At 47.7% G+C, this 15,845-nt stretch overlaps 2 protein-coding genes across 5 annotated transcripts in view; one reads left to right on the top strand and one right to left on the bottom strand.

Annotated features, from left to right (window-relative positions):
- LOC116661556 (CUB and sushi domain-containing protein 2-like) overlaps window positions 1–15,845 on the top strand; it is a 125,436-nt gene that overhangs the window by 76,440 nt on the left and 33,151 nt on the right. Inside the window, exons 3-4 of one of the 4 annotated variants that reach the window (XM_032473872.1) lie at window positions 6,608–6,696; window positions 9,898–10,713. The exons of 2 other annotated variants lie outside the window; for them this stretch is intronic. In XM_032473872.1, coding sequence (XP_032329763.1) covers window positions 6,608–6,670 — 63 coding nt within the window. In that variant the 3' untranslated portion in view covers window positions 6,671–6,696; window positions 9,898–10,713. Of the gene's footprint in view, window positions 1–6,607; window positions 6,697–9,897; window positions 10,714–15,845 lie in introns of those variants that run through there. One more of the 4 variants, XM_032473869.1, reaches the window with a different exon arrangement.
- Window positions 4,418–15,845, bottom strand: part of LOC106730654 (kinesin heavy chain-like) — a 76,782-nt gene continuing 65,354 nt past the window's right edge. The window contains exon 7 of the mRNA XM_032473867.1: window positions 4,418–6,520. Coding sequence (XP_032329758.1) covers window positions 6,495–6,520 — 26 coding nt within the window. The 3' untranslated portion in view covers window positions 4,418–6,494. The remainder of the gene's footprint in view (window positions 6,521–15,845) is intronic.

The raw sequence follows: 15,845 nt of genomic DNA, 5'->3' as shown, positions 1-15,845 counted from the left end.
GGCAGGGAAAGGCAAGATTCTGCACCTCCCCATGAAGATCCCGGTGATGTGGTTGCTGCTGGCTCACTGGCCTGTTCAGGGTGGTCTCTTAGCCTTCCCGGCAGCTCCGGGGACCCTGGCTCCCTAGAAGGGCAGAGTATCAGTAGCTTATGTCTGCAGTCCTTGGTCCATCCTTTATAGAGTCTGTTAAATGGAGAGGAAGCAAGTAAGAATGAAGAGCAGGCACAAATGAATCCAGGCTGCATGTAAGAACTGTGTTTTAGGAGCAATAGAACCAGGCGTTTCTTGCCCAGATTTATATCTTCTGCACATGTTTATGTCTGTGTCCATGACTGCGGATCATTTGCAAATAATGCTTTGTTGTCTTAATCTTACTTTTATGGCTAATGATGCAGTGTTTCATTCTTGATCAAGTGTAGGAAATTGAGTAAACATGTGTTTCTCAATATTTTCCCCTCTAATCGCTACCCAGAGCTGTGAGTCATTGAAAGAAGTCCTGTGTGAGGGAGCAGGGTTGTTTTTGGAGCCCAGTCCCCTAAGGCCAGCCTTCCCTGGCTGCCCACTGGGGGCCCAGTTCCTGGAGCCTGCTCCTCCTCGAACAGTGCCTTTGTCAGCTGGCAGACTGGAGCCAGCACGACTTTCTCCATCAATCTATCCCAGGCTCCAGGAGCCTGCCAGTACCAGTCAATCGCTGGTCCCCTCGGAGCAGAGTCGTTGCACTCTGTTTCTGGGAATTTGTGATGTTTCTAATTTGATTATTCAGTATCGTTATCCGTTGTTCCCGTTGCTGCTCAGCCGCAGACAGTGCTGTTCCCCACACCCCAACCCATCTTGCCGCAGCCTGACTGTGGAGAGAACCCATCTTTAGCAGAGGGTGACTCAGGGCTGAGCATCTTGGGCCCAGGATCCAGGGACCCCGGACACTTGGGTGCCTGCTGTGCTGAGGTGCACGTGGTCCATGCCTGCTGGGCCCCAGCCTGCCCTGCTCCCTAGGCCAGGGCTCCATGTGACTCTCGCCAGCCCACTTCTCCCCGAGGCTGGACTCTTCTCCGACTCCTGACTCCACGACAGACAGGGTCGCCAGGTCCCGGCCAGCCCCCAAGGCCTTGTGCCTCCAGCTTCACTGGGCTTCCCACTCCACCAGAATGGTTGCTGAAACCCTAATTCTGATTCCTCTCCCTCCCTTCCATCCTCTGCCCCTTCCCTCTGCCTGATGTAAAGGGTATTTTATGATGCCAATGAGCAGGGGATGATGAGGGAGAGGTACTTTCAAGGCAGAAAGTGAGAAGCAGTAGGGGGAACGAAGCAAGGAGGAGGCAGGGGAACATCAAAAGCAGGCTTTGGGACAGTGGTTCCAGATACTGCAAAATAACACATACAGTTATGTATATATAATTATTTATATGCATGTTATTTGTATATATATGTGATTTTGTATAAAACACACACACACACACACACCATGGACATGATGTGTCTGGCATTCTTCCAAGCTTGGCTGGCAGCATGTCATTCAGGGCTCTCAGCAGGCTGGGTGAGGTAGGTGTTGTTATCATCCCCACATTGTGGACAGGAAATTGGACTGAGGAGTAATGGAGTAGGGTCATGTCGCTAGTAAGTTGCAGAGCCAGGATTTGGCCCCGGGTGGTCAGACTTCAGAGCTCATAGTCTTTACCACTATGCAATATTGTCCTAAGTTCCCAGTTTGGCAGGATGGGGAGCATGGACCCCTCTGAACTCCTGATGACAGTAATGGACTCTCCTCTCCCTGCAAAAAGCACGCACAGTCATTGACGATGTGCATTTCATTTCAGTGGACGGACAGATAAACCGCTCGAGACCCATCTTTGAGCCCCAGGTTCAGAACTCCTGCTTTAGGGGCTGTTGATCATGAATTGCAATAATCATAACAGAAATGTGTATCTGTGAGCATTTGCTATGTTTTGGGCACAGTGCTACAGGCTTTCTGGGAATTATCTCATTTATTCTTCATAATAATTCCAGGAGGAATAATCACCTCATTATGCAGGAAAGAAAACTGAGATTTAGAGAGGCCAAGTTAGTCTCTCAAACTCAAGCAGCTGGTAAGCGCCAGAGATGGACTTAAACCCAGGTCTGCTGACTCCAAAGCCTAGATGCCCTGTACGCCCCACAGCCACCCTGCAGAGGGCTGGGCGGTGCCCTTGAACCCACGGCTGACTGAGACTGCAGGAGAGAAATGGAGATTAGAGGAGTGATTTCTAACGGATGCCTCTTGGATAGTTTGACCCCAGCCCAGGCCTGATGGGTTCTGTGCGCATCCTGCAGGGATCCCCCACCTTTGAGAGCAGAAGACAGCAGGGGCAGGGGTTGAGGGGAAGGAGGGCAGAGTCAGGAGGCCCCAAGGCAGAACTGGGCATGGGAGGGAGGAGGAAGTTTGTTCCAGGAAATCCAGAAGACATTCTCAAGGGACAGAAAGTCTCGAGGGCAGAAGGAGAGGGGAGGCCGTGGGGAAGGGGAGGGCTTCGGGGCAGTGGAGGGGAGGAGGGTCCTCTCACAGATTAGGGTTAGGGCGGTGGTTTCTGCATCTAGGTTTGTTGCTTTGCTTCTTCAGTGGCTGTCAGTTGTAGAGTCAGAGAAGGGTCTTAAAGACCAGCAGAAGCAAGCATGGGGCTGGGGGACCATCAAGCAGGACCTGGCCACAGTGGAGCCAAGTCCAAAGGCAGAGATTTGGAGGTTGCCCTTGGCTGTCCCCCACCCTGCCCGCTGCCCCGCCCTCTGGGTCGGGTCCTGATTCTCTGTTCTCATGCTCATGGTCCTTCTCCCACTGCCCCTCCCTCTGGCCTCTCCACCACCTTTCCTGTCTTCTGCGTCCCCTGTCTTCCGCACGGCTGGCTCAGGCAAGCTCAAATGTATATCCTGAAACATGGCCCCAGCAGGACTTCCTGGCTTGGCCATTTTAAAGCATCCACATTAAAGGGACAATGTCAGAATGTACAGGCCACTCTTTTGTTAACAGACATGAGTGCCATGGACACCCCCGATAGATGCCAGGGACACGTGTTACTTGGTAATAAAAATAACTGAAGGCTTTACAGTTTATTTTTATCCCGGGTCCAATGTCTGCCTGAAAATGCCAGTTGCAGCGTCTGGGATGGCCTGGTGGGTTACTTGCGAGGTCAAGTCCTGAGCTGTTGCCAGCTCCTGGGTCCTGGTGAGGTCAAAGGCCATGCTAGAAGGTGCTCTGATTGATTTCAGAGTCATCAAGGTTGGGAGTCGAGGGTCCTAAGAGCCACATCTGTCCTGCTTGACTCCCCACTGAAGGGGAGACCAGCATATTCTCCAGAAGGAGGTCTTGTCTCATCCCGGCTGCTGGGAATCCCATACCCAGATGCGGAGAGGCTTGGGGCAAGCCCCTCACCCAGCTGAGCCAACAGTCTCCTACTGGGAAAGTGGGGATTCTGACCTGTCGGGCTCTGCACATGGATGGCAATTGTAGTCACAGACTCTAAGGCCTCCAGGAGGTCTTTGGGAACCAGAACCAGTGTGTGCTCCTGTGTGTGTGTGTGTGTGTGTGTGTGTGTGTGTGTGTGGTGGGGATGCCGTGTAGTTTGTGGTGAGTTACGGTGCTCAGGTGATCAGTTTCACACCACTGGCCGCTCTTTACTGAGCAGTCTGCTGTGGAGCAGGTGGTGCTGTAAGCATGCTGCACCTGCATATAGTAAGTCTTATGACAACCCCTATGAAGTGGGTGTTCCCCATTTTACAGATGAGGAAGCTGGGGCACAGGGACATTAAGTGACTCCTAAGTGGTGGTACTGGGAGTTGAATTCAGGCAGCTGGGCCCCTGAGCCCACTCTTAACAGTAAGGTGGCGCAGAAAATGTGAGCGATGGCCCTTGGTGCCTGGGAGAAGCTGGGCGAAGCCAGGGCATTGTCTTCTGCTGTGAGAGCCTTGATGCGTGTCTGGATGACCCAAGGACGGGGCAGAGACAGAGGCCAGAAGGAGGAGGATTCCCATGAAAGGGCTTGCAGGGAGCCTTCCTCCACTGCTGGCCCCACGGACATTTGGGGCTGGGAAATTCTTCCTTTTTGGGGGGCCGTCCTCTACGTGGTAAGATATTAGCAGCATCCCTGGCTTGCTAGTAGCAACCTCACCTCCATTAGAGAAACCAAAAAATGTCTTCAGGCATTGCCAGGTGTCCCTAGAGTCGGGGGAATATTGCTCCTCCCTGAGGCTCACTGCTCTATGGGTTAGGGGTGAGCTCCCCTGTCTTTCCCAGGGTCTCATCCATACCTGTAGGTAATGGTCTCTTGTGCAAGTAGCTGCCTGCAACTGCAGCAAGAAGCCAGCTTTTCTGTCCCTGTGGATGCATGTGGGTGGAGCCCTTGTGCATCTCAGCTTCGAGGCAGAAGCAGGGGTGGGGTGGGGGCACGAAGGTAAGGGCAGACTGAGAGGAGGACGGAACAGTGACTACTTCCCAAGCCTTCACAACTTCCGTATCTTGTCCCATTAACAAGACGCATGTGCACTTCTGTTACTCCATTTCCGCAAGGAATCAATTGAAAAGATCAAAACTATGGCATCTGGAGAGTTTAAAATTAGAGTCTTACAAAATACAAAGTGGAGGAGAGAAGGAAAAAATAGAAGCAGGGAGCCCCATGACTTGCACAAATCCTCCATTTGCTGCCCTAGAGCTGAGCAGACTGGCTTCAGAGGAGGAATTCCAGGCCCCCCGGGGGGTGGAGCGGTACCCAGGGGAGCAGGGGAGAGCCGCCACCCTTCTGGGCTCCCTCCCTGCCTTCCCACCTCTCCTCCTCCAGGGCCTCCCCATCCTCGCGGCCTCTGAGTCCTTCCCCTTCCTTTTGTTTGATCCATATCCTTTCATTAGATAAACAGAGTCTAATTACAGAAAACTTGGAAAATGCAGACTATGAGAAAGGAGACTTTTAGAAAAATCAGCTGTAATATTGCCACCCCAAAACTTACACCCCATACACTTACACGTTGTGTTTACCAAAACTAGATCATACTGTACATCTTATTTTATAACTACTTTCTTCCCCCCCCATTTACTTTGTCCTAGACAGATGGGAAGAGTCCAGCCTTTCTGGGGTTCCCCCGCCCCTCATCCTACCAGCCATGAACTCCCTGGAGCTCAGTGTTGCCGGGGCAGACAGGGATGAGTGGCAGAATGCCCCACCTCCACCCCACCTCCCATGAGCGCTCACAGGCTGGAAAGGGTCACAGCACCACTGATGGCCTGAGCGTTGTCACAAGGCATTGTCTTATCTTTGAAGACGGGCCCCACGCTGGGCTTTGAAGAATCAATCTGATGAAGGTGGAAGGACAGGACAAGAGAGAGGAGGGGGTGCAGTGTGAGCAGTGGCTGGCAGGAGGGACCATGCCAGGCATGCTTGGATGGATCTTGAGAGATGAGATTCAGAGTTTACAAGAAATAAGCACTCTGTCCTGCCGACCACGTTGAGGATGAACAGTTTCCGGATAACTCCCACCATCTGCCTCTGGGGTCCCTGGGGCCGCAGATGTGTGCTGGGCGCCTCCACTTCAGCCTTGCCCTGGCTCCCTGGGTCCTCTCTGTGGTCTAGACCACCCCAGTTATCCTCATCCTGCCTCCAGTATCACAAGTCTTTGCTGGCCTCTCCAAACCTCCTCTGATCTCTGACATCCCACTGCATCTTCCTGATGTGGGACCTGGGCCGTCACATAGGGTCTTGTGCTTGGAAAGGGCCCACTTTTGGTTCAAGTGTCTTGAAATTCCTAATAATTTTTGAACCAGGATCTGCATTTTAATTTTTACAGGGCCCCACATGTTACGTGACTAGAAGGCCTCACTTCTCATTTTACTGAGGTCCTCTTAGAGGCCTCTCTGCTTCAGAGACCTGTCAGGTTCCTATCGGTCCCTCTTTCTTTGAGGCCACCCTTCTCCCTGGCTCTCCCCACTGTTCCCCACTGACTGTCTATCTCTCTGCATCTCTCATTTGCTGCATTCCTGCTCCTTCACTTCAGCCTTGGCTTCATTATTACCATTCTTCAAAGGCAAATAAAAAAAATCCCTCTCTCAAACTTCTATCAGCCCCACCCTTCCCCAATGCCCTCACTCTCTCCTCCTTCCACTTCTAAATGGCTCCCCAGGAAAACTCTGTTCTCTTTGTCCAGGCCTGTGTCATCTCCTGAAGGCTGGTTTCTGAGCCCTGCAGCCCCTACCTGCACATCCTCTTTGCAGATGTTCACAAACCTGCACCTCACCCTGGGGTCTTTGCACAGCTCACACTCCTTGCCCTCCGAGGCATCACGTCCGTTGGGCCTTCCGGTCCTGGTCCTCACCCTCAGATGCTGGCACCCTTGCTTCCTGTCTTTCTTCTTTCCCTTTCTTCTCCATCTCACAGATGTGGTGAAACCCAAGGGGTCCACCTCTGGCAGCCCAGAGGTGAAGGTATGAAGATGTTCCATGGTCCAGCATGGCGGGGGGACGGAGGGATGGATGTGTGACCTCACGCAGATGAGATGTGTTTGATAGCTGTAGGGATGTAGAGGATTTGTTTTTATATCATCATCATCATCATCATCATCATCATCATCATCTTGACCCCTTACTCTATTCTAGTATCCTGCTCAGCACCTTCCCTGTATTAACTCACTGAGTCATCACGAAGATCATCTGAAGTAGGTGCTATCATCCTCTCCATTTCACAGGTGAGAAGCAAGGATCAGAGAGAAGTGACCTGCCTAGGGTCACACAGGGAGTAGATGGCAGAGCCTGGGTTTGATTCAAGTATTTGAGCCCTCCACTCGGATGACCTCCTATTTGATGGAGGGCCCTGGGGAGATGGGCCGTTCTGCTCTCCTGGCACAAAGACCATCCTTTGCAAACGGGCATATTGGAGTTACCACCTCCTGCTACAGCTGTGCCCACTTCCGCCCCTGATCAGGTGGCTACGCCCAGCTCCCCTTCCTACCCCTCCACCACCCCAACACTGGTTCCCCCTCTGTTCTCAGGCCAGGAGAAGCCAAGCCTGCCAGACACTCGACTAAAAGGAGGACATCAGAAACCTCTCTGGCCAATGTCACTGCCAGTCTAGAGCATGGCTCACCTCCTTGCCCCCCGCCCCCAGCTTGCCTGCCAGTGCTCAGATGTGTGGTGCTATAAAAAGCCAAGTAGTAATATGCAAATCGCCCTGATTATTTATGGCCAAGTTAGTAAACAAGCCAGAGAGACAAGGTGGGTTGTTGTTTTTACGATCTCTGCAGTCCTCGCAGGAAAATCTACGGTAAGCAGAGTTCGTGAGCAGAGCCAGAGCCCATGGTTTAATAAACACAGCCTAATTACCAGGCACCAGGGACAAACAAGCCAGGGGGTTGTGGAAGGGAGTAATGAGAAGCCGGCAGCCAGGAAGAGGAGGTGGGGAGGGGCGGAGGGCAGGAGCCGGCAGCTGGATTCTCTCCCAGCCCACGTCTCTCAGGCCCAGCCTCTGAGCCACCTGCTGGGAGGGGGTGGGGACCCGGCCACAAATCACCATAATGTGCTGTACGCCAGTGGGTCCTGCCAGAGACTGGAGCCACTGCTACTAACGCTGCAGAAAAAAATGTCAGAATGGGACTGGTGAGGGACGCCCTGGGTTGAGGGGGTCTCAGAGGGAAAAGGGATGCTTTCTGCTAAGTCATCAGCCTGATGCTGAGGATGGTGTGGCTTACTGGCTGGTTACTGTGATCAGTTTTCAGGGCTGTTACATCTCTGCGGTGCCAGCCCTTGGGAAGCTGTGATCAGGATGGAGTCAGGGGGAGAGACAGGCAGGGGCCAGTGGCTCTTGACAGACTTGGGGAGAGCAGGAGCCAGGCGACCAGGGGCACAGTCAGAAGTCCTGTTGGACATTTGCCCCTTCACTCTCTACCTAGATCATGTGCTCAACTATCAATGGGAGTGGAGGGAGACCCAGTGGACACAGTAGATGTCCTGACCATAGGTCACTGGTTGGAGCTAATGTCCTTGGGAGCAACCAACAACTAACAAAGGAAGGTAGATGGTGGATCAGTACCCCAACTTCCTCCCCCTTCAATAGAGTGACTACTGAGTTGCCTGTTCTGCACCTACTCCCAGCATCCCCAGTGGGATTCACAATGGCACCTTGTTTGACTAGGACCCTCTTATAGGATGCGTTTCTTTTCCAAGTCACTTCCCATCTCCCTCACTGTGCTTCCTAGGATTAACTCACAAATAAACTCACTTGCACCCAAATCCTTAACCCAGGTCCTACTTTTGTGGAAACCTGATCCAGGTGACTATAGCTACCAGGTGCTAAAAACTTTGATAGATATAATTATAAAATAGCTATTGAGCACTTACAATGTGCTAAGCACCATGACAAACATTTTACCTATATTGACTCAGTGAGTCATCTGTTCATCCCTTTATTTTGGTCAATTCCATAGTTATGGAAGATGTCAACATTAGGAGAAATTGGATGAAAGATACATGGGAACTCTCTGTACTGTCTTTGCAACTTTTCTGTAAACCTCAAATTATTCCAAAATAAGGACTTTATTTAAAGATCATAGTGGACAGGGCAGGACAGCCCTGCTCCCAGTTGACATCTAGGCATGATCATTGAGCCAGTTAAGGACTTGTATTATTATGATGCTGTCTAGCCCACCTTTCCTCTTCTTGTGTGTTTATGCCTTGTTGAAACCAGGGTACCCTACACCTGTCATCTTTTCCTGATTTTCCCACCTGGTAACTCTTTTCAAAAGGGAATGAATGTGATGAAGATGCACTTGGAGAGAGAATTCTACTTGAACAAGATTCACCAGAGGTTGCCTTGAAATGGCATGGTTTCTTTTTTTTTTTTTTTTAACTTTTTTTTATTGATTTAAAATCATTTATATAATCATTTTACAATGTTGTGTCAAATTCCAGTGTAGAGCGCAATTTTTCAGTTATACATGAACATGTATATATTCATTGTCACATTTTTTTCTCTGTAAGCTACCATAAGATCTTGTATATATTTCCCTGTGCTATACAGTATAATCTTGTTTATCTATTCTACAATTTTGAAATCCCAGTCTATCTCTTCCCACCCCCCACCCCCTTGGCAACCACAAGTTTATATTCTTTCCCACCCCCCACCCCCTTGGCAACCACAAGTTTATATTCTATGTCTGTGAGTCTATTTCTGTTTTGTATTTATGCTTTGTTTTTTTGTTTTTGTTTTTTTTTTTAGATTCCACACATGAGCAGTCTCATATGGTATTTTTCTTTCTCTTTCTGGCTTACTTCACATAGAATGACATTCTCCAGGAACATCTATGTTGCTGCAAATGGCTTTATGTTGTTGGTTTTTATGGCTGAATAGTATTCCATTGTATAAATATACCACATCTTCTTTATCCAGTCATCTGTTGATGGACATTTAGGCTGTTTCCATGTCTTGGCTATTGTAAATAGTGCTGCTATGAACATTGGGGTGCAGGTGTCATTTTGAAGTAGGGTTCCTTCTGGATATAAGCCCAGGAGCAGGATTCCTGGGGCAGTTGTTTTTTGGTTTTTGGTTTTCACTTGTATACATTTGGTTATGACTTGGAGGGGCAGGGGTGCTTTTGGTGTTTAGTTGTCAGAGTTGCCTAACACACTGCAATGTGTAGGACAGTCCCTCACATTTAAGAATTGTCCTACTCAAAATACCAGTAGCGCCCCATTGGAAAATAGTCTTAAGGTCACAAATGACTTCTGTGTACCTGTGTCCAGTGAACATTTTTCGGTCTTTTTCTTACTTGATCTCAGAATATTTGACAATGATAGCTGCTACTCTCTGCATTACCATTGTCTCTTGGCTTCTGTAGTATATCACATTTCTTGTTTGCTTCTTCTCTGACAGCTCCTCTCATTCCTTGTTACAGACTCATCTTCACTACCAGATGTTGATGTTCTTCAAGAATCAGTCCCTTGGAGGTGAATCAGCAAAAATGGTGAATACAGAACTCCCAAGGACCCATCCCTTCATATAAACAGCAAATAAATTAGCACAACCTGTCAGAATCAAATTTATGTGAACTATGGAAACGAGTCAAACATTTGAAATAACTAGGAAAACACTTAATCAAGAAAAAGGTGATTGAATCTCAGTAGAAAAATTTGTGTCGTTTAAACTTGTCCTGGTCCCGTTTTCTCATCCCCAGCTCAGTGGCAGTTTTGAAGACAACAATCTGCATTTCTAGTGTAGGTTCTTGGTCACAGAGGGAGCAGATTGGATTTTGTTCTCAAATTATTGTGGTAGTTTATTTTGACCTGTCTGGTGGTTCCCTGAAGGACTAGTGCAAAGGGCTTGCCTTTATTTTGCTTAACTTGGAACTCTGCCAAGGCAGAGAGGTGACTACCCATTTTTTTTCTCAAAAAAACATGGTACAACATGGATCAACCTTGAAAACCATGCCAATTGAAAGGAGCCAGACACCAATCACATTAACATTTTGATTGGAATTATGTGAAATGTCTAGAATAAGTGAGCCATAGAGATGGATTATTAGTTGCCAGGGACTAGGGAGATGTTAAAGTTGGGGAGTTACTGCTTGATAGAGTTTCTTTGTTGCGTGATGAAAATGTTCAAATTTAAACATTGTGAATGTACTGGAAGTCACTAAATTCTACACTAAAATGGTGAATTTTATGCTGTAAATGTTATCTCAATTCAAAAAAGAGAATCAGTCTCTCTCCTATTTTTTTTCCAGGCACTCTTATCTACTCTTATGGTTTCTGTATACAGTTACCACCTATACACAAATGACTCACTAAATTGTATCTCTAGCCCAGATACTTTTCCTGAGTTCCAGACCTGAATATCCAACTGCTCACTTACCTCACACCTGCATGTGAATGCCTCAAATGCATCTTTGAAATGTACAAAACTCAGCTCGTTCACTCGCCTTTCAAACTGGGTCATCTTTGAATGTTTCCTATCAACAAAGGCTAAGAATAGCTCACACTCACTGAGAACTCAGCACCATTAGGGCTAAATAAGTGCCTTACATTCATCAACTCATTTAATCCTCATAAGAACCTCACATATTATCTTTTCATGCTGAGAAAATTGAGAGGTCGAATAACTCGTGGCTATCATATACCATGTAAGTAAGGCTAACTGAGCAAAGGTGTCCTGACTTCTCAAATCTGTGTTTTGTTTTGTTTTTTTTCAATTGAAGTATAGTCAATTTACAATGTTGTGTTAATTTCTGGTCTACAGCATAGTGATTCATTTATACCTACATATTCCTTTTCATTATAGGCCATTACAAGGTATTGAGTATATTTCCCTGTGCCATGCATTAGGACCTTGCTATTTATCTATCTCATATACAGTAGTATCTACAAATCCCAAACTCCCAATTCATCCCTCCCCACCCCCTGTCCCAGCTGGTAACAATAAGTTTGTTTTCTGTCAAGTCTATGTTCTTAATGATACTGCTAGATCATCATCCACATTTTGTATAGAATCCTAGAAGGCATCCTTGTCATTTTTTTCTGTTATATGCTATATGCAATTCATCATTAGTAATTTGATTTCCTAGCTATTTCTCACTCTGTCCTGTTCCTTTTATCTCTGCTGCTACCAGCCTCATCCAAGCCACCATCTTTTGTCTATACAATGGCCTCCTAATTGACCTCTCCATATTCACTGAGAACAACCTAATGAAACGTAATTATAAATATAATTTTGTATCTTCCAAGTAGGGAATTCATATTATCTTATGCCCACGGAGCATTTCCAAATATGAAACAAGTTTGGCCACATAGAAAACCTCAGTGAACTTCAAAGGCTAGTAATCTTAAAAGCTCCTCTTAAGATCTCAGTGCAATAAAATTTGAAGTTGACCAAGGCTACTTTCATTTCTTGATTTTAACTTCTGGCTCGTTGTCAGTATCTCCAATGCTCCTGCCTTAATTCTTGGTGATTTTAATATGCACATTGATGCTGTTTCTAATACTTTGGCTCCATTCTTCTTCAACACCTCTTCTCTTCATCTACCTAAGTCACTCCCTTGATCTCTAGGAGGTTTATTGTGTCTTGTCTTATGTTTAAGTCTTTGATCCATTTTGAGTTGATTTTTGTGTATGGTGTAAGGGAGTGTTCTAGCTTCAGTGTTTTACATGCTGCTGTCCAGTTTTCCCAACACCATTTGCTGAAGAGACTGTCTTTATTCCATTGTATATTCTTGCCTCCTTTGTTGAAAATTAGTTGACCAAAAGTTTGTGGGTTCATTTCTGGGCTCTCTATTCTGTTCCATTGGTCTATATGTCTGTTTTTGTACCAATACCATGCTGTCTTGATGACTGTAGCTCTATAGTATTGTCTGAAGTCTGGGGGAGTTATTCCTCCAGACTCTTTCTTTCTCTTCAGTAATGCTTTGGTAATTCTAGGTCTTTGATGGTTCTATATAAATTTTACTATGATTTGTTCTAGTTCTGTGAAATATGTCCTGGGTAATTTGATAGGGGATTGCATTAAATCTGTAGATTGAAAATGGCATGGTTTCTTGCCACATTTTATGAAGTACATCTACTAAAGCTATATTTTCATTGGCCTTTTCAGAAATCTGTAGAGCAATGCAGACATATTTTCCCCAAGGAAGAAAGACAGGAAGAGGGCTTCAAGGGTGGCAGAGCCCAGTGATGAATAGGGAGCCATTGTGACCCTACGTGTGCCACTAAATTTTAACCTTCCTTGGAGATTTCTTGTCTCCTACTTTGCTCAGAAGGGACTCAAGAAGGTGGACTAATGAGGATGCAGTCACCCATGGAAGTGTCCCATTCTGACCTAGAGCTAGTGGGTACCTTTCAGTCTTTCCTAGACAGGCGACACAGCAAATTGTCCTCCACTTACATCATTCTAATTGTCCCTGCTGATTAATGAGGTCACTTAAGGTATCAATTATTATCCTGCCAAGAGAATGAATATTAGACTGAAACAAACTGCCCATGAACTTGCTTATTACTATTAAACAATAAAGTAATGAGAGATGATTAATGGTATGTGCCCTGAGAGGAGCCACAGGAAGGGATGTGCAGGAGAGGGAGGTAGAAATGAGCATTTTCTGATTAGGGAGCAAACAAGGCTTTTGTTTAAAAGCAGCTTCTGATTGACCCTCTTCCTTTCAACGCCACTTTTTGAGAAAGCCATGTAGACTCAGTGTCTCTACTTCCTGTCTTCCTGCTAACGGTTTCCCCACTGTAGCCGAGTTCCAGTCTGATTGCTCCACCATATGGCTCTGGGAAAAGTCACTACTGTCCTAATTGCCACATCCATCAACCCTCTGACCCTCCCTCACCAGACCCCTCAACGGTGTCTGCTGCCATTGACCTTGTTCTTCTTAAAACATTTTCTTTTACCAGCTTCTCTGACACCACCAACTCCTCACCCTTTCATTCCATTTCACACATGTTTCTTGAGTATCTCCTGTGTGCCAGGAACCGTGCTGGGCCCTGAACACACAAAGGTAACCAAGATGGACCACGTCATTGCTCTGCATGGAGCTTACATTCAAGCAGAGGGGGATAGGCGATTCACAAAGAAATACTTATCAAGAAGCCATTCAGGGTCATGAGGAAATAGAGCAAGTGACTGATGGAGGATGATGACAGGGTGTGATTAGATGGGAGGTGTGACCAATGGGAACCCCTCCATGGACGTGGTACCTCCATCACTTTCACACAAGCAGTCCCTTAAATCCTGGTGCTGTCTCCAGGCTTCCATGTCTTCCTTTATGTCCTCTCACTCTCCGTAGACTTGGGCAGGATCTTGGGGATTACGGGATTGCTCTGGATCAGTCTCTGCTTTGCAAAGTTTGGCACCAAGATGATCAAAAAGATGACACCCAGGGGATGAAACCCAGTTCCAAATTCAAGCTGACAGTTGACTAAGTCTGAGGCTCCAGGCAAAGAGACAGGAATCAGAGAGAAGGCTACAGTTCCGAATCCAGGGCCATGGACTACGGTGTGAATACTGCCCATTGGAGTTGTGCACCATGGGGGCCTGGAAGCCACAGGGACTTAGAGAATCATGCAGACCCTGGGAGATAGAGCCTGAGAGATTCCCCAAAGCCCCTGCAAAACAATCCCAGGTGACCAAACTGTCTCACTGCCCCTGTGGCTTCTTCCTCCCAAGTCCCCAGGTGAGGGCGCAGGGAAGGGTTCTTTAACGCCAAGCACGCATCTTTCTTGTTTCAATATGATGATTCAGGTTGACCCTCTGCTGTTCACTGTTACCATCACCGGTCACCTGGGAAAACAGTACCCTGGGTGTCCTTGTCCTGGCCCTGCCCTCCATCCAAGTCCAAAGGCGTTACTGGCCAGGTCACAAGGATAGGGCCTGAGTGCCTTGGCTTCACATCCAGTATCTACTGGAGGTGGGTGTGCAGCAGCTGGTGACAATGGTAGTTGTCATTCAGCTGGGCACAGGGGCTGCACACTGTAAGTTCTGTCTCTAATATGGACACCTGAACTCCTCAGACCTGACTCCTCAGAACAGGCTCTGATAGCCAAAAGGGAGGGCATGGGGGTGCAGGAGCAGGTCAGGGGGGCCACCCCACTCTTTCAGTACAGCCTCCCCACCCTCTTGCAGATATTTTCAGCATCTTGAGCCCCCCCCCCCCGCCCCTTGCAAGAGCTCACAGAGGCCCCATCTGCTCCCTTCGCAGGGCGGCTTCTGCAGAGGCTAAGCGGGCACAAGTCCTCAGGAAGGAGACTCTTCAGAGAGAGATACTGCTGACCACTCACTCCTATTGGGACAACGGTTATTATGTTGGTCTCCCTGGTACGTGAGGAGCAGAAAATGCAAAGGTCTTCCACGTATTGCCAATGCTAGGGTGGCCCCATCTGATACCCTAGGGAGGTCCCAGCTGCTCCATGGACCCTCTTAAGGTGATTCAGACTTTAAAGGCAGCCTTGACCGAAAGAGGACGGCTATCCTTCCCAAACAGGGGATGTCACTGGCCTGATATGGGGGAGGTGGATGCAGAGGCAGCCTCTGGAATGTGAAGGCCCCTCTTCCTCGAAGCCCCCTTTCACATTTCCATCCCAGCATCCCCTCTTGACCCACTGTGATGGATGCTTCAGCCTCTGTCGTGGAAGACTGAGCTGGGTAAGGGGTTTCCAGGATCCTGTGGAAGCAAATAAGTCTGCACCTGCTAGAAGGCAGAGCAGCCTCCAGAAAAATCCCCTCTTGGGGAGACTGGTAATTAAGCAGTCATGGCAAACATGTGAAAGATGAACAGCTGGTTGTCTCCATTTGTTCTTCTGTCTTTGGTTGGAGAACAATTTCATAAGTTACATGTAAAGTTGGGTTCTGTCTTTCCTCCACTCATGCCATCCCCTTTGCTTGAAATGACCCCTCCCCCCATCCTCCCACTACCCTCCACGCCCTTTGGATGATCGGCTAATAATTGATCTTTTCCGATCAGCTCAGGCTGGTGATGTCACAATCCCTGGACACATCTCTATCACTGCATAATCACTGTGTCTTCAACAATAATAAATTGGCTATGAATGCCTGCTGTGTACCTGGCACTGTTCTCGAATGCTGGCTGTAAACCGGAGAGTCAAATAGATAAAAATCCCTGCCCTCGTGGAATTTACATGCTAGCACATAAAGGTAGACTTAATAAATAAGGATTAATCAAATACACAGTATGTCAGATGGTGATAAGTGTTAGGGAGGAAATGTGGGTCAGAGATCAGAAGCCATGAATTGGTGGTGGGGAGGGTGGAAATTTTAAATGGAGTGTTCATTTAAACCCTCAGTGTGAAAGTGATACGTGAGCAAAAACCTGAAGAAGAGGAGGGAACCAGCCATGGA

This window comes from Camelus ferus, chromosome 35 (genome assembly GCF_009834535.1).
Source record: "Camelus ferus isolate YT-003-E chromosome 35, BCGSAC_Cfer_1.0, whole genome shotgun sequence".
Taxonomy (NCBI): Eukaryota; Metazoa; Chordata; class Mammalia; order Artiodactyla; family Camelidae; genus Camelus; species Camelus ferus.
Note: the sequence above shows the minus strand (reverse complement) of the source record. Positions and strands in the feature narration are given on the sequence as shown.